Source organism: Erinaceus europaeus, chromosome 11, assembly GCF_950295315.1.
Source record: "Erinaceus europaeus chromosome 11, mEriEur2.1, whole genome shotgun sequence".
Taxonomy (NCBI): domain Eukaryota; kingdom Metazoa; phylum Chordata; class Mammalia; order Eulipotyphla; family Erinaceidae; genus Erinaceus; species Erinaceus europaeus.
Window position 1 is genome coordinate 98,037,675 of NC_080172.1, and position 22,610 is coordinate 98,060,284.

Sequence of the window (22,610 nt, forward strand, 5' to 3'; positions counted from 1 at the left end):
TAGTCCACAGTAAAAGACGTAGTTGGTACATTTCAGTTTTCTGCATAACATCTAATCCCTTCCGGGGAGTCGGACAGTAGCGCAGCAGGTTAAGGACCGGTTAGGATTGCAGTTCGAGCCCCCGGCTCCCCACCTACAGGGAAGTCACTTCATAGGCGGTGAAGCAGGTCTGTAGGCGTCTCTCTGTCTCTCTTCCTCTCTATCTCCCCCTTCTCTCTCAATTTCTCTCTGTCTCTATCCAATAACATAAACAAATAAATAAATAAGAGAACAGCTAACCCCTTCCACCTAGATCCTCCTCCACCATCATGTTCCAGGACCTGAACACTCCCTCTCCCAGAGTCTGTTACTTTGGTGTAATACACCAAATCCAATTTAATCTGCTTTGTGTTTTCCCTTCTGTTCTTATTTTTCAATTTCTGTCTTCTTCTTCTAGCGTTTGCCCTTCTTCCATAGCCAGTCAACAGTGTCAGGTTGAGCCTGATGTAAAGTTTCGAGACCTCCTTTGAATCTGGAGAGGTGGCAGTCGTTGACTATGTGGGTCCTAGTCTGTCTGGAGCCGCAGGGGCAGTTCAGGTCGTCTCTGGCTCCCCAGCGATGGAACATAGCGGCGCACTGGCCATGGCCTGTTCGATAACGATTGAGGAGGGCCCAATCATAACATGCTAGGTCAAAGCCGGGTTGACGCTTGCAGGGGTCTGTGATGAGGTGTTTGTTCTTTACCTCAGCTGACTGCCAACTCTTGTTTCCAAGAGACTGGAACGGAGAAGTTCAGTGTAGGCGTAGGGGACCAGATTGGGTGACGAGACGTCAAGTGTTGGACAGGGTGGGCGAAGATATCCGCGTATATTGGCAGGTCCGGTCGAGCGTAGATGTGGGAGATGAACTTAGATGATGCCGCATCCCGACGAATATCTGTCTATGAGTGGGAACATCCCATATTCATCCTTCTCTTTCTGACTTACCTCATTTAACATGATTCCTTCAAGATGAAATGAAGAATTTGAATTCACCTTTTTTTAATAGCTGAGTAGTATTCATTCAGCAGTCTTAAGACCATTGCTTTTTTTTTTTTTAGAGAGACAGGAAAAAAGGAAAAACAAGGAACATCATTGGAACTTCCTGGTGCTATCTGTTTTGCTCCCATGTGGTACTGGGGCTCTCCAAACTAAGCTCCTTCTTGACCCCAGAAATTTATTTACTTATTTATTTTTAATTTTTGCAGTTAGTATACATACTATTTCTATAATTAGTGATTTGGGTAGTTTCTGGTTTTGTATTGTTATAGACAATGCACCAGTGAATAAGTTTAATATACCTCAACTCACACAGTGCAAGTACTGGATAAATTTTTATACTTTGGATTTCAGGGTTAAAAAGTAAATTTTGGGGCTGGGTGCTGGCGTTACAATGTGCAAGGACCCAGGCAGGATCAGGTCCCCGGTCCCCACCTGCAGGGGGGAAGCTTCACAGGTGGTGAAGCAGGGCTGTAGGTGTTTCTCTCTTTCTTCTACTTTGCCCTCTCTTCTCAACTTCTCTCTGTCCAAAATAAATAAATTAAAATAATTGAAAAGAAAAAGAATAAACATTTTGAGGACTGAGTGGTGGTGTACCTGGTTGAGTGCATACCTGTTATAGTGCATAAGGACCCAGGTTCAAGCCTCCAGTCCCCACCTGCAGAAGGAAAGTTTCACAAGTGGTGAAGCAGTGCTGCAGGTGTCTCTCTGTCTCTCTCCCTGTCTCCTCCTTCCCTCTCAATTTCTGCCTGTCTTTATAAAGTAAATAAATTAATTAAATTTTAAAAAGTAAATGTTTTTGAATTTTGATAGATAGTCCTTATTGTTTTCTTTTGTGGTGATATATATATGTATGTTCCTTTTTTTTTTTTTTTACCTTGTGTGTAACTAAATCTTTATTCTGTCTTCAGAGAAAATTAGATGAGGGAGAAACTTGACAAGAGTATTAAACAATGGCATCAGGTTACGGAATGGGGAAGACTGTGAAATCTGAGCATGAGGAAGAGTGTCTTATTCCTTTCCTGGTATTCTTGGTGTCTGATCCATAAATTGGTGCTCAATTAATGTTGAATGAATAAGACATGTGTCTTGTATCTTCTTCTTTTTTTTTTTTTGCTTCTAGTTGGCTGGGGCTCAGTGCCAGCATTACTTCTGATCGCCATTTTTTCCCCTTTCCTTCCATTAGCTAGGACAGAGAGAAATTGAGAGGAGAGGGGAAGTAGAGGGAAGGAGAGGTAGAGGAAGATAGACACTTGCAGACCAGCTTCACCACTTGTGAAGTGACCCCCTTGTACGTAAGCAGCAGGGCTCAAACCTGGGTGCTTGTGCATAGTATTATGTGCACTTAACTGGGTGCACTACCACCTGGCCCCCTGGATGTTATCTTCTCAAAAGCTCTTGTTTGACTTTTGGATTATGAGATGTTGTGTTTCCAATGTTCCAGGCAATGATTTAGGTGGGGAGCAGTGGACTCAAACCAGGATCCGTACACCGGTCCTCGCGCTACTGCCCGACTACCCAAAGCTTTCTTTTTTTAAAAAATATTTTATTTATTTATTAATGAGAGGGATAGAAGGAGAGAGAGAGAAAGAACCAGATATCACTCTGGCACATGTGCTGCTGGGGACTGAATTTGGAACCTCATGATTGAGAGTTCATTACTTTATCCACTGAGCCACCTCCTGGACCACAAGCTTTCTTTTTTTTTTTTTTTTTTTATAAAATTATTTATTTTATTTATTTATTCCCTTTTGTTGCCCTTGTTGTTTTCTTGTTGTAGTTACTGTTGTTGTTATTGATGCCGTCCTTCTTGGATAGGACAGAGAGAAATGGAGAGAGGAGGGGAAGACAGAGAGGGGCAGAGAAAGACAGACACCTGCAGACCTGCTTCACCGCCTGTGAAGTGACTCCCCTGCAGGTGGGGAGCCGGGGGCTTGAACCGGGATCCTTATGCCGGTCCTTAGCTTTGCGCCACCTGCGCTTAACCCGTTGCGCTACTGCCCGACTCCCCACAAGCTTTCTTTTATCATTAGATTAGAATTGTAAGTTTTAATGTACCCATGATGTAAAAATAATATATCACATATAAGTACAACTTGGATTGGAGTAAAAGAAATGGATTTATTGTATTTGAGTTTATATAAGTTATGTCTGATGGTGGTTTTAAATTGTATTTGCATTTCCTAATAGTTCTTTAGTTTCAGTGCTCTCAGGCTTAGTAGAATTGAGAATTTAAGATTTTGTGTGGTCCAGGAGGTGGCACAGTGGATAAAGCATCAGATTCCCAAGTATGAGGTTCCGAGTTCAATCCTTGGCAGCACATGTACCAAAGTGATGTATGGTTTGTTCTCTCTCTCTCTCTCTCTTTTCTCCTATCTTTCTTTTTTTCTCTATTTATTTATTTATTATTGGATAGAGACAGAGAGAAATTGAGAGGGGAGAGGAAGACTGAGAGGGAAAGAGACAGAGAGACACCTGCAGCCCTCCTTCACCACTTGTGAAGTTTTCACCCTGCAGGTGGGGACCAGAGGCTTGAACCCAGGTCCTTGCACACTGTAATGTGTGTGCTTAACCAAATGCGGCAATGCCTGGGCCCCTTCCTATCTTTCTTATAAATAAATAAATCTTGAAAAGGAGAATTTAAGATCTTGTGATTACTTAACAATTCCAACAAACAAAGCAAAACAAAGACAATAGAAGTGCAAACAATGACAATATTGACAAGGGGGATGCAATGCTATTTTGGTGGTTTTAATTTAATTTTTATGTCCATGTTTGATGTGCACAAGTAAAAAAAAGTTCTCTTTTTTTTTTCACTGTGGTTATGTCTTTTCCAGATCAAATTTTCACCAGTAGCTAAAAAGTTGTTTGTGTTAACGGCAGTGAGTGCTGTATCTGTAATTTTCCTGGCCCATCACTTTAGAAGAAGACGTGGAAAGAAAAAGGGTAAAATATTGCCATGGGAACCAGAGCACCTCATACTTGAATACACTAAAAGAGCAGCCTCAGACAAAGGTAGGTAGAAATAGTTGATTCTACAAAGGCGATTTGACATATAGATCAGCTGGAATACAGTAATTTCACTGGATTTTGTTTTTTGGGGGGTGTTAGTGATTGAACTGGAAACCTTGTAACAGTTGAGACAAAGTATTTATTAATTAAGCAGTAGTTCAGGATTCAAGGATGTGTATCACCTTGAATATATACCAGGTCCACCCTCACCACCTGAGAAAAAGATGGAGCCAAGGAAAGGTTCAAAAGAATAAGTTCAGATCTTCCCAGTTGTCCAAGATTCACACCCAGGATTTGGGGAACAGGGGCATGTACTCATGCTGGCACCACTGGCACATGGAGACACCAACTCCTTTAGCTGTCACTGTTATCTCATCGTGGTGGAAGTCCAAGTAGTTCTGTTAGCAGTTCCAGATTTGGTTTTGCTTTGGCAAGTGAAGGTCAAAAGAGGCTCAAACCCAGGTCCTTGTACACTCTGCTGGGTGTTCCACTACCTGACCCCTCAATTCTACTTTTTATTTTTTTTTATATTTTATTAATTTATTAATAAGAAAGATAGGAGGAGAGAAAGAAAGAACCAGACATCACTCTGGTACATGTGCTGCTGGGAATTGAACTCGGGACCTCATGCTTGAGAGTCCAGTGCTTTATCCATTGCACCATCTCCCAGACCACTCAGTTCTACTTTATTAATGCCGTACCAGGGGATAGACTGAGGACCTCCTTTACATGTAATCCTGTTGGTATGCTTCTAATTCTGCTTCTAAAACCCCTTCTGTCTCATTGGTTTAATCCCCTCTGCTTAACACTGTATTCTATGTACATAACCACTGTTAACTAAGCACCGCCCTGCCTGCAGGGCATTGGTTTAATCCCCATTGGTTCATGATGTCTTTTTGCTCCGCCCCCTCTCCTAGTACACCCTGATTTCCACCAGTCATTTTTTGCTCCACCCTCTCTATGTCACATCCTGTTTCTACCCTACTTGAGTATATATAAGGACAGGATTGTGATTAGAGATAGTTTAGATTGTGTTGCGTTCCACATGAATAAAGACTGAATTGCGTACCAGCCATGAGTTCCTGGTCATCTCTGTTTCCTGCCCGTGAAACTAGCCAGCCCGGCATAATACTACTGGCCAGTTTCTATAGTCTAGCTTTTAAATTCTATATCTTTAGAAAGACAGACAGGAAAAAGAGTTATAGACACTAAAGCACTATCCCACCATACACCAAGTTTCTTTGATGCTGTTTATTGTGCTCCCATATGATGCTAGGGATTGAACCCAAGGCCTGACAGATGGTAATGCAAGTACTGTACTCACTGAGATGATGTACTCCTTAAGATAAAGAGATTTTGTAAATGGTATACATTTAATAAGTTTTTTTATTATCTTTATTTTTTATTGGATAGAGACAGGCAGAAATTGAGAGGGAAGGGGAAGATAGAGAGGTAGAGAGACAGAGAGACACCTGCAGCCCTGCTTCACCACTCGTGAAGCTTTCCCTCTGCAGGTGAGGACTGGGGGCTCGAACCCAGGTCCTTGAGCACTATAACTTGTGCACTCAACCAGGTGCACCTGGCCCCTAATAATTTATACAATTGAGTGAAATGCTTTAAAATCAGTTTTCTAAATCAATATAATATATATTTCACACTTATACATGCAATTTTATCTTTGGAGTTAATAAAACTTATGTTATTAATATATTTATTTGACAGGCTCAAGTTGTTCCAGTAGTAGACAGAATTTGACATTATCTTTAAGTTCCGCCAAAGAGAAAGGATCTCAGTCTTGTAACTATGTCAATGGAGGACTTTTTAGTAAATACTCAGGTTCTGCTCAGAGTCTGGCCTCTGTAAGTAAACAAACAAACAAAAAAACACTTCTTGCTTTTTTTTTTTTTTTGTATTTGTTTTGTGTCTGTTATCTGTTGCTTTAAACGTCAATTAGCAACCTAGGAGGTAGCATAGTGGATAAAAGGTTGGAATCTCAGTCATGAGGCCCCAGGTAACATCTCTGGAACCACATGTGCCAGAATGATGTTCTGGGGTTTTCACTCTCACTCCTAAATAAATCTCTAAAAACAAACAAACAAATAAGATTCCACAATTATAGCTAACTCTTAGTGTAGAAAGAACCTTAAGTCATCTGGTGAGCTGGTTTTCTTTAGGTAAATAAAATTTTTCTGTTAAATATTCTGTCAGTTGGTTCTAAGTTTCTCTGACTAGGTGATATGGTCTCTAAGCCTCAGGAATTTTTTTTTTTTTAATGTAGTCAGTTTCATATCCCAGCAGAATAGCCACATGGCGCTAAATTTCTCAGGGAATAGAGCAGGAGAGAGAGATTTGGGAGTCACCTACATGAAGGTGATGAGAGTTATTGAATTTTGTGCAGGGAGGGAAGATGACTTCTAAGTTTCAGTTATCATTAGTTTCAGTGATCAGTTAGAGGCAACTCTGCAATGCAACAAGTTCTAGAGGAAAAATATGCTAGCTACCTCAAATCAAAGTAAGTGGGTGAGGATGAAATTTATAAGTAAATACTTAAAAAAAAAAAAAAAACCTTATTCAATGAAAGAGAAAAAAAAAGACCAGGAACTTCTTTGGCCACACATGGAACTGGGAATTGAACCAGAGTCAAGCCTGGGGCTTCAGGTTTGCAAAACACATATTGTACTTGTTGAGAGCCACCTGCCATGTCACTATATGTAAATACATAATAAAGCAATAATAATAAGTGTATTTTTACAAAAGCAGCCTGATTTTTTTTTTTGTGGAAGTTATCTCATTTATGTCAAAATATTGTTTTACTTATATGAATGTATATGTTACCTATTACATTAAAACATTTTTCAAGAAATATATTCTTGAAAAAAACAAAGGTTTAGAGTCTTATGACTCCTGGTTTAATTGAATATAATCAGAATATGAATATACATGAAATATGTTAAATATTATTAAATATAAATAGAATTTATTCAGGTAGAAAGTACATGGCTTTTTTTTTTTGCCAGGAATAGGAACTGATGTGAATAATTTATAAATATGAAAAGTTAAAAAATACTGCCACAAAACTTTAATTTTGTAAGATTTTGAAGTAACTTATTGATCTTCATTTTAGGTCCAGAGTGTCAATTCTTGTCATAGTTGTGCTTGCGGCAATTCTAATTCCTGGGACAGAGCTGATGAAGATGACATTAAACTTGTTAATATTCCTGTGACCACTCCTGAGAACTTATACTTGATGGGTAGGAATAGCATACAATTTTAAGATAATTGTACTTACATTGAACATGAAACTAAACAATGGTGAATTAAAAAAATTTTTTTTTTCCCTGTCATCTCATGGACTTCACCACACTGGACTAACTTTTTCAGGTAGAAACAGAGACAGAGAAAGAGAGAAGGGGAAGGGGGCCAGGCAGTGGTGCACCTGGGTAAGTGCACACATTACAGTGTGCAAGAACCCTGGTTCAAGCTCCCGGTCCCCACCTGCATAGGGAAAGCTTCATGAATGGTGAAACAGGGCTGCAGGTGTCTCTCTGTCTCTTTCCCTCCCTACCTCCCTCTCCCTTCTCAATTTCTTTTTTTTTCCCCTTTTGTTGCTCTTGTTGTTTTATCATTGTTGTGGTTATTATTATTGTTGTTATTGATGTCATTGTTGTTGGATAGGACAGAGAGAAATGGAGAGAGGAGGGGAAGAAAAAGATAGACACCTGCAGACCTGCTTCACCACTTGTGAAGCAGTCCCTTTGCAGATGGGGCTCTTCTCAATTTGTCTCTGACTCTATCCAGTGATAAATAAAATAAAAAGATTGAAAATTAAAAAGAAAGAAAGGAAGGAAGGAAGAAGGAGAGAGAAGGGGAAAGAAACGAGAGCATCGAAGTTTTCAGACAGAGAGAGCTCCACAAACAGCTTTTAAAGGATCCTTTTCTTTTATGTGTCTAGAAAAGTTTGTTCTTCCAAGCCTTGTAGATTTCAGGCTCTCACCCAGCAATGTGTCCACATCTAAATTAGCAAGTTGATTACTTAGTGCTTTAAGATGTTTTTAGGGGTTGGGGAAATAGTACAGCAGTTAAATAACAGACTTTCATACCTGAAACTCAAAGATCTCAGGGTCCATCCCCAGTCCCACCATAAGCTAGAGCTGAGTGGTGCTTTGTTTAAGTAAAAAAAAGCAGCAGAAGAAGAAGGGGAAGGGGAAGAGGAAGAAGAGAAGAAAGGAGGAAATACTCTATTCTAGCCTGATGTGCAATTATTTTTTTTTTACCTATCAGTTTACTGTTTCCCTCTGAGAGTGAGAACCCCTTATAAACCTCATGACTCCTTTTAATCATATATATTTGTAAATAGATATATGATATTTTGATGAGATTCGTGTATGAGTATAGGCATAGACTAGGTATGTATTTTTAAAAGGTAGTTGTGTGACTATAAAAATTAGCCATTATTATTGGACTGATGATTTTATTTTGCTCCAGGAAAATTTCAAATACATGTATTTTCAAACCATAAAAAAAAAAAAAACTGCTTGTGTCTTTGAGCACTGCTCAGCTCTAATTTATGGTCGTGTGGTGTTGTTAAAATTCCTTGGCTCTTGCCGGGCGGGTCTAGCTTCGCGGTGGTGAACAGAGACGCAGAGACAACGGCTGGGCAGGGAAGCTGTATTTCTTTATTCAGGAACAACGATTCATAAACTAAGACAAACTAATCACCAAACAGAACTCTGCTGTCTCTTTGCGGCGGCACAAGCACTCTCTCTTACTCTCGAACTCAGGAACTCTGCAACTCTTGAACTCTGGCGGGGTTCCTAGGGGCAGGGCCAAGCGGGCCAGCGAAATTAACTGTACTGATCTAATTCTCTTGGCGGGGGAGAACTAGAACCCAATGTAAAGCATACAACAGTGTGGGAGACTTAACCTGGGACTTTAAAGCCTCAGGCTAGAGAGTCTCTTTGCATAACCATTATGCTCTCTATCCCCACATCCCCCTTTTTTGTAAAATGGTTGACTCTGCATTTTTTGAGAATTAAGATTCTACTATGAAGTGATGTGAGCATAAAATCATTCCTTAGTGCTAAACTCAGTTTGTGCTATTGATGATTAATGTATGAAAAACAAATTACACCTAAATAATTTTATTTTTGCATTAATCTTGCTAATTTGTAATTGTTCTGTTCCTAATTTTTAGGTATGGAATTGTTTGAAGAGGCATTGCGTCGATGGGAACAAGCTCTAACCTTCCGAAATAGACAGGCAGAAGATGAAGCCTGTGGTTCCATTAAATTGGGCGCAGGAGATGCCATTGCTGAAGAAAGTATAGATGTAAGAGTGATTTATTTGACAGTAGTCTTCATAGTATTATAACAATAAAACTGTTCTTTTCTGTTAATTTTTGATGTGGAATTTAATAGGACTATTTTTTTTTAATCTCTATTGGGAGTATAAAAAAGTATTTTTCCACAACCATTAGACCAAGCCCAGGCTTGTAAGACAGCAAATGAAGGACTCTGGAGGAAAAGCCTGCTCATTGTAGGTGAGGCCATTTCAGACTAGGCAGCTCCCCAGCCAACCTACCAGCTGCCTTGCAGTCAGATGAGCAGGGTTAGTCAGAATCAGTCAGGCCTCACCAAGACTGGAAGAACTGCCCAACCCAACCAAAACATCATGGGCTAAATAAATAGTTCTTGTTTTTAGTCACTGGAGGGAAAAAAAAGTATTTTGTATTTAATTTTAACGGTCCTCTTATGTCCCAAACCTGCAATTCGTCAAGTTTTCCAAGAATATATAGAATTAAGCAAAAATATTTTTGGTTTTGGCATGCATATTTTATTTATTTACTTAACTGTGACAGTAGTTCACAAGATTGTAAAATTACTGGGTATAGTTCCAGTTTACCCATCACAAAATTTCTGTGAGATATGATTTCTAAAGGACTTGTTAAAAGTTCGTTTTGTACTGTAGGTTTCATCAAATGCCATCATATTAGTACAAATGACAGAATCTGAGCGGGGCTAGTCCTTAATGATCACCTAGGTTAATCATTCTCAATTTTAAGTGTACATTAGAACCATCTGGAAGGTTTATTTTCTATTTATTTATAAAGATTTATTATTTACTAGCGAGAGAGGAAGAGAGAGTTTAGGGACTGAATTTGAGGCCTTATGTTTGAGAGTTTGCTGGAGGGTTTATTAAAGCATAGATTTGAAGATCCCACCCTCAGGGTTTCAGTAGGACTAGAGTAAGTCTCAGGTTCGATGCCCTGTACCACTGTACCAGCAGTGCTCTGGTAAAAATACATACATAAATACACACACATATACATACATACACCATACATACATACAATAGGGTTATTGAATCACTACGAGCTGGCTACTAAGACTGTTGAGTAGTATAACAGAAGTCTTTTTTTTGTTTGTCTTTTACTGGAGCACTACTCAGTTCTCATGATGATATTAGGCTGGGACCTCAAATCCAAATATTTGAGCATGGTGTTTGTAAAGTATGTATTCTATCCGGGTGAATTGCCACCCGGCCCTCTGTGTTTCAGTTAAAGGTGGAAAAGTTTAGAAATTTAACACTCTAATCTGATATTCCTCGGCTTTCTTTGTAGGATATTATTAGTACTGAATTTATCCATAAGCTTGAAGCTCTGCTGCAAAGAGCCTATCGTCTCCAAGAGGAGTTTGAAGTTACCCTGGGGGCATCTGATCCAAACTCTCTTGCTAATGATATTGGTAAGATGGATATTTCATATAAGTTTTATGAAAGGAATGGTTTTCTTCTTGGATTCTTTTGCTTAGATGTATTATGTGTGAATAGGTTAGGCTTTTTTTCTTCAAAAAATAAAAAAGAAGAAGAAAAGAAAAAAGAAAAGTTCTGTCATAGTATTGAATTTTTTCTTCTTTCATTTTTCCTTTTTCTGATAGGGAGAGGCAGAAAGAGAAATAGGAAGTACTGAATATTTTCTTTTTTTTCTTCTTTAATTAATTAATTAATTTTTATTTAAGAAAGGATTAATTAACAAAACCATAGGGTAAGAGGGGTACAACTCCACACAATTCCCACCACCCAATCTCCATATCCCACCCCCTCCCCTGATAGCTTTCCCATTCTCTATCCCTCTGGGAGCATGGACCCAGGGTCATTGTGGGTTGCAGAAGGTGGAATGTCTGGCTTCTGTAATTGCTTCCCCGCTGAACATGGGCATTGACCGGTCGGTCCATACTCCCAGCCTGCCTCTCTCTTTCCCTAGTAGGGTGTGTCTCTGGGGAAGCGGAGCTCCAGGACACATTGGTGGGGTCTTCAGTCCAGGGAAGCCTGGCCAGCATCCTGGTGGCATCTGGAACCTGGTGACTGAAAAGAGAGTTAACATACGAAGCCAAACAAATTGTTGAGCAAAGTACTGAATATTTTCTTCCAGCTTCATTTTTCCTTTTCTGATAGAAAGAGAAAGGCATAGAGAGATGGAGAGAGGGGAAGAGATGAAGGCACCAAAAGTTCCTTCAGTGCAATAGAAGTGAGGCTTGAACCTGGGTCATGTGCATGTCAGAGTGGCACACTATCCAACTGATCAACTTTGCTGGCCCAGATTTTCATTTTTCAAGTGAGCTTGATGTCCTTAAGATATAAATTCAGTGGTCTGGGTGGTGGCATAGTGGATAGAGCATTGGACTCTCAAACATGAGGTCCTGAATTCAGTCTCCGGCAGCATCTGTACCTGAGTGATGTCTGGTTCTTTCTCTGTCTCCTCCTATCTTTCTCATAAATAAATAAAATCTTAAAAAAAAATAAAATATATATATATAAATTCAAGGGAGCAAAGCGCAAGGACTGGTGTTAGGATCCCCATTTGAGCTCCCCACCTGCAGGCGAGTCGCTTCACAAGCGGTGAAGCAGGTCTGCAGGTCAATCGCTATCGAACAGGCCATGGCCGGTGCGCCGCTATGTTCCATCGCTGGGGAGCCAGAGACGACCCGAACTGCCCCTGCGGCTCCAGACAGACTAGGACCCACATAGTCAACGACTGCCACCTCTCCAGATTCAAAGGAGGTCTCGAAACTTGACATCAGGCTCAACCTGACGCTGTTGACTGGCTACGGAAGGGCAAACGCTAGAAGAAGGTGTCTATCTTTTTCTCCCCTTCTTTCTCTTCTCTTGTCTCCATTTCTCTCTGTCCTATATAACAACGACGACATCAACAACAACAACAATAATAACTACAACAACAATAAAAAAAAAACAAGGGCAACAAAAGGGAAAATAAATAAAAAAATTTAAAAAAGATGTAAATTCAAGTACTTAACAGTAGGTGGAGCCACCATCTCACAAATGTGACTCACAGCATTTATTTATTCCTTTTTAAAAAAAAAATCTAATTTTTCATATTTATTTATTCCCTTTTGTTGCCCTTGATGTTTTTTTTAAAATTGTTGTAGTTATTATTGTTGTTGGATAGGACAGAGAGAAATGGAGAGAGGAGGGGAAGACAGAAAGGAGGAGAGAAAGAGAGACACCTGCAGACCTGTTTCACCGCTTGTGAAGTGACTCCCCTGCAGGGCTTGAACCAGGATCCTCACGTCCTTGCGTTTGCTCCACGTGCGCTTAACCCGCTGCGCTACCACCCGACTATCCACAGCAACTCTTATAGAAGTTATCCTCATTTTTCAGAGGCATGGAGATATTGGTGTATTTGTTTAGCTTTAAGTTCCTGTATTTGGAGACAGGCAGGCTAGATTCAGAGACCATATTCCTTTTTAAATCATGCTAATCTCTCTTGAATTAAAACGAAAAATCATCGAAAATCGAAGTTTCGAAGCTGGTGGATCTGGCAAATGATAAACCACGCTTACTCTAGGTGGCGCTGTTTCATTTGTGAACTGTACTTTCGGTTGCGTGCAGCGTTCTGGTGTAAAAATGAAATAAATAAATAATAATAATAAAAAAAGAAAGGGAGATAGACACCTGTAGCCCCTGTTCACTGCTTGTGAAGCTTTCCTACTGCAAGTGGGAACCAGGGGCTTAACCGAGGTCCTTGTGCAAGTATTGTCACGTGTGCTCTCAACCAGCTCACCATCACCCAGCACTGAATTATGGTCTTTAAAAATCAGTTTATTGGGGAGTCAGGCGGTGGCGCAGTGGGTTAAGCGCACGTGGAGCAAAGCGCAGGGACCGGAGTAAGGATCCCGGTTCGAGCCCCTGGCTCCCCACCTGCAGGGGAGTCGCTTCGCGGGCGGTGAAGCAGGTCTGCAGGTGTCTATCTTTCTCTCCCCCTCTCTCTCTGTCTTCTCCTCTCTCCATTTCTCTCTCTGTCCTGTCCAACAACAAAGCAACATCAACAATGGCAATAATAACCGCAACGAGGCTGCAACAACTAGGGCAACAAAAAGGGGGAAAAATGGCCCCCAGGAGCGGTGGATTCATGGTGCAGGCACCGAGGCCAGCAATAACCCTGGAGGAAAAAAAAAAATCAGTTTATTGGGTGGAGGGTAGATAGCATAATGGTTATGCAAACAGACTTTCATGCCTGAGGCTCCAGAGTCCCAGGTTCAATCCCCCGCTCCACCAGAAGCCAGAGATGAACAGTGCTCTGGTTAAAAAAATAAGTAAGTAAAATTTTTAAAAATGATAAAATAAAAACTAGTTTATTAATTTTACTAAATACATATATATAGAGAACTCTAGCATATTCAGTGCCAGGAATTGAACTCAGAACCCCATGACCTCAACCACTGTGCCACTTCCTGGGCTACTCAATTATGTTTTTTTTTTCTTTCATTTTTTTTTTTTAATTTTTATTGTAACCAGGTTTATCACTGGGGCTCAGTACCTGAACATGAATCCACCACTCCCGATGGCCATTCCCCACTCCCTCCACTTTCTTTTATCTAATAGGACAGAAAGAAATAAGGGAGGGGTGGAGGTAGATAACATAATGGTTATGCAAAAGACTCTGTGCCTGAGGCTCTGAAGTCCCAGTTTCAACATCCTCATCACCACCACCACCATAAGCCAGGGTTGAGCAGTGCTTTGGTTAACAGAAAGAAAGAAAGAAAGAAAGAAAGAAAGAAAGAAAGAAAGAAAGAAAGAAAGAAAGAAAAAGAAAAGGAAGGAAGAAAAGAGAAAGGAGGGGGAGATAGAGAGGGTGCGAGAGAAAGACACCTGTAGCATTTAGTTCATGCTCATGAAGCTTCTCCCCCTTAAAGGTGGGGATCAGGGCTTGAACATGGATCCATGCATATGGCAATTTCTGCACTCAACTAGGTGCAGCCACCCAACCCCCACTGAACAATTTTTTTTAAAAGATTTTATTTATTTATTAATGAGAAAGATAGGAGGAAAGAAAAAGAACCAGACATCACTCTGGCACATGTGCTTCCGGGGACCGATCGAACCCTCATGCTTGAGAGTCCAAAGCTTTATCACTGCGCCACCTCCCTGACCACTTGAATAATGTTTTAAAGCATTAATTCCTTGCATAAAAAAATGTAACCACTTTGCATTCTATTTTTTTTCCTGTGCCCTGTTTGTAATGGTATTAAGCGTTCTAAATTAGTAAATAATTACTGAAAATCTCTTTTTCTTTCTTTCTTTCTTTCTTTCTTTCTTTCTTTCTTTCTTTCTTTCTTTCTTTCTTTCTTTCTTTCTTTCTTTCTTTCTCCTTTCTTTTTCTGCCTTCGGAATTATTGCTGGGGCTCGGCGCTTGTACTTACTAACCTACGGCTCCTGGTGGCCATCCTCTCCCCCCCCCCCTCCCCGTGCCATTTATTCAGTAGGTCAAAGAGAGAGGAGATAGGGAGAGGAAAAGAGAGACACCTGCAGATGGGATTCACCGCCTGTGAAGCGTCCCGCTACAGGTAAGGGAGCCGGGGCTCAAGCCCGCGTCCTTCGCGTGGATCCTTGCTGCACAGCACTGTGAGCACTTAGCCGGGTGCGACCCCGCCTGCCCCCACATAGGTTTCTATATTTGCTCTTGCAAACCAAAAATATATTCTTGACTTAAACAAGTTTCTTGTTATACTCTTCTTATTATACAATGAAATGAAACTTTGACTCAGTTCTCGAATAATGAAAAATGGTTTCCTTCTACACTTAGGAGACCATTTAGTGTTTAATGTGAGGTGCTGTAATCGCCAGAGGGAGGCACATTTTTATCTACTTACTGGGTATTTATGACTCACAAATGCCATTCTGTACTGTTTGTAGCCCCAGGAGCTAAATTTAGGTCATCATTCTCTTTCTGGCATGCTTTATATACACCTGCTGTTGTAACTCAGGGTGAGACAGAGCATAGAGGCTATACACAGAGATATGAAGTAACATTAGTGTAAACTTCCTATATACATACAAACTTCCCAAATTAAAGAGGAAACTAGAAAATATGAACAGGCCAGGCCAATCACAGCCAAAGAAACTGAAAGTTATCAAGAACCTTCTGTGGTCTGGGAGATAGAGCAGTGGATAAAGCATTGGATTCTCAACCATGAGGTCCTGAGTTCGATCCCTGGCAGCACATGTACCAGAGTGATGTCTGGTTCTTTCTCTCCTCCTATCTTTCTCATGAATAAATAAATAAATTCTTAAAAAAAAAAAAAAAAAACCTTCCTAACAATAAAAGTCCTGGACCAGATAGATGGTCATTACAAATGAAGTCTTCAAAACCTTCAAGGAAGAGCTAATATCTACTTTTGGGCCGGGGGTAGATAGCATAATGGTTATGCAAAGAGATTCTCATGCTTGAGATTCCAGAGTCCCAGGTTCAATCCCCACATCAACATAAACCAGAGCTGAGTAGTGCTCTGGTAAGAAAAAAAGACAAAGAAAAAGAAAATCTCTACTTTTTAAAACTCTTCTAAATGATTGAAGATACAGGAATACTTCCTTTCAGCGTCTATGAAGCCAACATCACTCTGATACCAAAAAGAGAGAGAGACACAACAAAAATAGAAAACTACAGACCTGTATCTCTGATGAACATAAATGCTAAAATACTGAACAAAATTTTAGGCAGCCAGATACAGCAGTGTATTAAAAAGACTGTATATCATGACCAAGTGAGATTTATCCCAGAGATGCAAGGATGGCTCAATATATGTAAATTTCAATTAGTCTGCTTGTTCTTCTAGCTAACAGCATCTGAAAGCATTCCATTTATATGTAGTTTTTCTTTTCAGGGAATTGGGAAATTACAGTGACAATTTTGTTTGTTTGTTTCTTTCTTTCTTTTTAATGTGCTGCTGGTGAGTGAATCCAGGGCCTTGCACATTTCACCTCGCTGGTCTGATTTTTACTCTATATTTCAAGAGAGAGATGTGGGTGGGGGAGAAGCATTCTTATTCTTTATCCCTCTGGGAGCATGGACCTAGGATCATTATGAGGTGCTGAAGGTGGAAGGTCTGGCTTCTGTAATTGCTTCCCTGCTGAACATGGATGTTGGCAGGTTGATCCATACTCCCAGCCTGCTTCTGTCTTTCCCTACTGAGGCAGGGCTCTAGAGAGGTGGGGTTTTGGAACACATTGGTGAGATCGTCTGTCTAGGGGATTCTTAAATTTTTATATAGCTTTAAGATATGTTATCATTAAAAAATTTTTTTTTGCTCATTGTTGTTTTTTAAAACTTATTTGTAAAATAAAAATATCAGTAAGACCATAGGATAAGAGGGGTACAATTCCCACTACCAGAGCTCATAGTTGATTTTTTTTTTTTAAAGTTTCCTTGCCCTTTCCTCCTCCTCCTCTTCTTCCTTTTCCTCCCTTTTCTTCTTCTTTTATATCTTTTGGTCTTGTTTTACCAAAGTACTGCTCAACTCTGGTTTATGGTGATGCAGGACACTAAACCTGTGATCTCTGGACAGACAGTCCCACCAATGTGTCCTGGAGCCCTGATTCCCCAGAACCCCGCCCCACTAGGGAAAGAGAGAGGTAGGCTGGGAGTATGGATCGACCTGTCAACACCCAGGTTCAGCAGGGAAGCAATTACAGAAGCCAGACCTTCCACCTTCTGCATCCCACAATGACCCTGGGTCCATACTCCCAGAGGGATAAAGAATAGGGACGCTATCAGGGGAAGGAATGGGATATGGAGTTCTGGTGGTGGGAATTGTGTGGAGTTTTACCCCTCTTATCCTATGATTTTGGCAGTGTTTCCTTTTTATTAATAATAATAATAATAATAAACCTGTGATCTCAGAGCCTCAGACATGAGTCTTTTTTGCACAAGCATTATGCTGTCTCCCTTGTCCTTCCCTTTTCTTCTTCACAAAATGAGAACTGCTTAGTAAAATATTACTTTAAAAAATCAGCTTATTCAATCCCCCGCACCACCATAAGCCAGAGCTGAGCAGTGCTCTGGTAAAACAAACAAACAAAAAACTTGTTATTGATTTAACTGTTCATTACTTTATTCTTCTTATATGATGAAACTCAGATGAAGTAAGCAGTCCAAAATCCCTGTCTAGGCTGTTGTAGGCTGATTGGCCAATTAAAATTCACTCTTATGAAGCAGTTAGAAAGTTTTATTTGTTAGCATGTACTTTTGTTCTGAGCTAAAGCAGAAATACATTTTTAAATGTTATCCTTCCCACCTCTATCTATTCCCATATCTCCCCAGCTCAAGTGTACTCCACCTATTTAAGAAACTAAGATAGGAACTTGAAAGTAAACAGATCTGGTGTGAGACAAGTGGCTATCTGTTAGTACTTTTTTTTTTTTTTTTTTGCCTCCAGGGTTATTGCTGGGCTCAATGCCTGCACCATGAATCCACCGCTCCTGGAGACCATTTTTTCCCCTTTTGATACCCTTGTTGTAGCCTCGTTGTGGTTGTTATTGTTGATTTTGTTAGTTGTTGGATAGGACAGAGAGAAATGGAGAGAGGAGGGGAAGACAGAGAGAAGGAGAGAAAGATAGACACCTGCAGACCTGCTTCACTGCTTGTGAAGCGACTCCCCTACAGGTGTGGAGCTGGGGGCTTGAACTTGCGCTTTGCTTAATCCACTGCGGTACTCCCCACCCCCATAGCTGAGTATTTGTGAAATTCGTTAGAGTTCCTTATTTCATGAATATCATCAGGAGGACAAGTTATAGACAGTACTGCTCTCTACATGATTGTATTATTATTATTATTTTTTAAATTTATTATCTCTTATTTATCTATTGGATAGGAACAGCCAGAAATTGAGAGGAGGGGGAGATAGGGAGAAAAACAGACAGACACCTGCAGCACTGCTTCACCATTCGCAAAGCTTTCCCCCTGCAGGTGGAGACTGGGTACTCAAACCTGGGTCCTTGAAGGTGCACTGTAAATGTGCACTCAACCAGGTGTGCCACCACCCGGCCCCTGTATTATTTTCCATGATTAAGTGAATAATTTTGCAAATTTTGAAAGTACTTTAAATGTGTGGTAAATTCATTAAAACTATTCAAAATATACATCTATACTACATAACTACACACATAGACAATTTTTGTATATATTAATACTATATGATAATATGTAATGTTAAACAGAAATTTACTATTATCTGAATTATTTTGGTACAAATGAGACTTTAGCTGGTCACAATAACTAATGACAGATTGGTAGGAATGGAATTAAAACCTGACATCAAGGACTGATTTATACTCTAGAAAACTTCTTTGCATCATGCATGATATTCGCCGTTATATGACTAGGTAACTATTTCAATAGTTAATACATTTGGGGGTTAAGATTTTTCTTTATTCACTTTCGCAATACCATTAGAACAAGACCAAACTGTTGAATTTAATGCCAGTGTAAAAATAAGCCTGATAAATGACAATCAGTGCTTGCTCAGTTTCTTGGGGCCATTATTTAGTTGATCTGGCTTACACAAATAAAGTTAATATACACTTTATTAGAATTCTTCTAAAAGTAATTGGGCTTCATAGTTCATTTACATTTTTCCATAGAGGATATATTTGCAAAAGCAGTATTATTATTAGCAGGCAACTCTGAAACTAAGTTTGATACATTTTTTTTCCTTTGGCTGAAGGGAAGGATTTTGAGATTCCTTTATACTTATGTGTAGGAACAAATTTAGCCCTTAAATAAAAACAGGAATTTTTATAGCTTAACAGCATTGCTTTGTGTCTTTCAGATGTTGTTTGGCCTCTTGGTAATCTATTTTTTGGACAGGATGAACTCAGAGTATTTCAGGTCTGGAATATTTATTTACATTTGATTGCCTAGTATATGCCAACTATGATTTGTATAAGGTACTCAAGAGACAGGGATAAAGGTTTTTTCCTTGCTTTCAGACAGTACAGAGTCTAATCTTGGAGACTGGAATTAAAAATTATGTAGCATAGTGGAATAAGAGCTATAATAATGTGCTTAGAAAATGCTACTAGTGGTCCGGGAGGTGGCGCAGTGGTAAAGCTTTGGACTCTCAAGCATGAGGTCCCGAGTTCGATCCCCGGCAGCACATGTGCCAGAGTGATGTCTGGTTCTTTCTCTCTCCCTCTATCTTTCTCATAAATAAATTAATTAATTAAAAAAAAAAGAAAATGCTACTAAACACCATAGCAAGACATCTAATATTACTCACAGGTTAAGAGTGTCTCAGATGTGGTGCTTGAAAAAAGGCAATTGATGGATAAGCTGATTTTAAAAAGGGCATTACAAGCAAAAGCAACAACATGGATCAAGATGTAAAGTGGAACTTGTTTAGGAAACTGCAAGCCATTTGACATAGTTTAGGACTTCATTATATATAGGAGTATTGGAAGAGGAACCTAGGAAATTGGGAAGGGAATAAGTCATGAAGGTCCTTATTTTGTACCTTTAGGCAAAAGGGAACCAGTGAGAATTACAAGTAGTCTTAATCGAATTTATGTGTTTGCCAAGAAACTTGTTGACTGTTGTTTTCGATGGGTTATGTTGTTTTCGCCGGGCTGGCTTCACGGGCGGGTAACAGACGACCAGGGACTCATGATTGAGCTGTAGGCAGTATCTCTTTATTCATGCAGGACGCAGCACAATCTAAGACGAGCTAAGTTAAACTCAAAGTACAGTACCCTAAAACTCACAATGCTGTCTTTATATATACTTCCCAAGTAGGGTGGAAACAGGATGTGACATAGAGAGGGTGGAGAGAAAAGTGACTGGTGAAAATCAGGGTGTGACAAAGAAGGGATCAGGGTGTGACAAGGAGGGGGGGTGGAGCAAAAACATATCATGAAACAGTGGGGATTGAACCAATGCCCTGGAGGGAGGTGCTTGTTAACAGCGGTTATGTAAATAGAATGAAGTGGTTATGTAAATAGAATAGTGTTAAGCAGGGGGGATTTAAACCAAATGAAACAGAAGGGGTCTCGTGCATACCAACAGTTGACTAACACAAACAAAATATTTTGTCTTTTTTTCCTTGATAAGTAGAATTTCACTGAGACCATATTTTAAAAAAATCTTTATTAATTTATTTATTCCCTTTTTGTTGCCCTTGTTTTATTGTTGTAGTTATTATTGTTGTTGTTGGATAGGACAGAGAGAAATGGAGAGAGGAGGGGAAGACAGAGAGGAGGAGGAGAGAAAGATAGACATCTGTAGACCTGCTTCACCTGCTCCCCACCTGCTTCATGGCTGTGAAGCTTGTGTACTTGAGAGAGATAAGAGCACGGCTGTGTCATTGGTTATGTTGTATTTGTTTTCTGTCTTCTTTTGTTCTTATATGGTGCTGGGGATAGAACCCAGGTCCTCAATCTTAAAAGACAGGCACTATACTATTCAGACACCCTCCCAACCTCAACAACCTATTATCCTTGAGTCAAATATTAGACAGTCCCAAGTTGACACGTTAAGACCCTGTCCTTTTCCTCCTCTGCAGAATCACTGTTGTTGGAAGATAAACTCCCTGAGGGTTTATTTTTAGAGGGTGACTTGAGTTACAGGCTTAACATGTATACTCAGACCTCTAAATATACAGAGTGCCAATTGCTGAGCAGATGAGAAACTTGGCCTAACACTTTTCTTCTTTGTATTAAGATGTACAATGTTAATGTCAAAGCATTTAGCACTATTACAAAATGAGGTCTAACAGTTGTTATGTATCTAAGTCAAAATAGGCTCAGCGATGAAAGCAGTAAAGTGAAAATTTCTTTAGGTGCCAAAAAAAAAAAAAAAGGAGAAATTCCTGCTGCTTGCCTTTGCCTCTTTCATATTCATGCTGTATTCTCTCAGCTTAGATTTCTAATTCTAGAATTTAGAACTTTCACTAATCCATTTATGTGATTTGGTGAAAGCCCCATGTAGCCTCCTAGGGAGAGCACGTTTCTGATAAGAAACAGACTCAGTCATCCAGGAAGAAGCAGACTCATATGGGTTGGATTTCTGTCCTCACTTCTCCTATCTGCCAACGGTGCTTGTGTAAAGTAACCAACTGTTTTTGGTGACCCTAACGCTATTAAAGTCTGTAAAACTGCAGCCTTACTTACGTTTAGCTTTCCTTTACATTCACCTAAGGCAGAAAGGGCTGGGAGGATAGATCAACACTTAGTGGCAGAACACATGTTCGGTCCTTGGCAAAAACATAAAAATAAAAATAAAGTGAAAAATCGATGTTACTTCTTTCTACTGCTTATTTTTATTGGCAAATATATTTCCCAGTTGAGACTCACAGTTGGGCTTGGGGACACAGAACTTTGATGGTAGCAATCTTAAAATACTGTAACCCGATATTAATCACAAAGAAAAAATGGGGGAGTTTTGATAAATAGAGAGAGCCAGAGATAATGTTTATAACCTTTCCCCTTTCTTCTCTCTCTCTCTCTTTAGTGTCATAATGGGTTATTTTTGTACATGTATTACTTTGATATAGCACATCAAGAACATGTCAGTGTTTCTTTTTCATGTGTGCTTCAGTGGATTTGATTGTTACTGTTTCCATTATTTAGATACACTGAGGGAAAAAAAATCAAGAAAATGAATCAACTCAAGTTTTTCACTTTCTGAAATTGTGTTTTTGATTTTCTTGTATTTTGATTTGATTTTCTTGTATTTAACTTTTTTTTTTCTCAAACTGCATTATAGCATTTTAAAACAAAGCAGAATTTTAAAACTTTAGTCACAGTCTGAATGGGACATATAGTCAATGTATGATACACAAAGGACAGCAGTGATTTTCAAGATTTCTTAATTATTTTAACAGATTATAGTAGAGGCTGGAAAATAGTTTGACATGTTGGCAGCAGCACTTTTCTATTTTCAATAAAACCATAAAAAGGACAAGATTCCAAATCATGTTTAAACCGCTCAAAATCAACTAGAGGAGAGCTGCTGGAGTAGAAATTCGATGACATTGAGATAGTAAGCAGGCTTCCTTTTCTTGCTGGTGTTAGAAAATCGACAGTGGACAGCCTGGATCTTAAAAAAAAAAAAAAAAAAAAAAAGGAGCGGCATCTTTGGAATCTCCCCTAGAATCTGCTGAGTTTAAAATAGAACTGATGCCTTCTGAGTGACAGAAAATAGAATGTACCTAGCAAAAGCAAGATATGTAGAAAACCCACTGAGATTGCTTTAAAGGAATAGATCCAACCTGAACTTTCAAGTTCCAGGGCTGA

The 22,610-nt window shown here is 39.6% G+C and overlaps 1 protein-coding gene across 6 annotated transcripts in view; it reads left to right on the top strand.

The window, feature by feature from the left end:
* Positions 1-22,610, top strand: part of MIGA1 (mitoguardin 1) — a 100,054-nt gene that overhangs the window by 14,324 nt on the left and 63,120 nt on the right. For all 6 annotated transcript variants that reach the window (XM_060202198.1, XM_016192989.2, XM_060202197.1 and 3 more), the window contains 5 exons: positions 3,854-4,031; positions 5,751-5,887; positions 7,153-7,279; positions 9,223-9,356; positions 10,648-10,771. In XM_060202198.1, the coding sequence (XP_060058181.1) occupies positions 3,854-4,031; positions 5,751-5,887; positions 7,153-7,279; positions 9,223-9,356; positions 10,648-10,771 (700 nt within the window). The remainder of the gene's footprint in view (positions 1-3,853; positions 4,032-5,750; positions 5,888-7,152; positions 7,280-9,222; positions 9,357-10,647; positions 10,772-22,610) is intronic.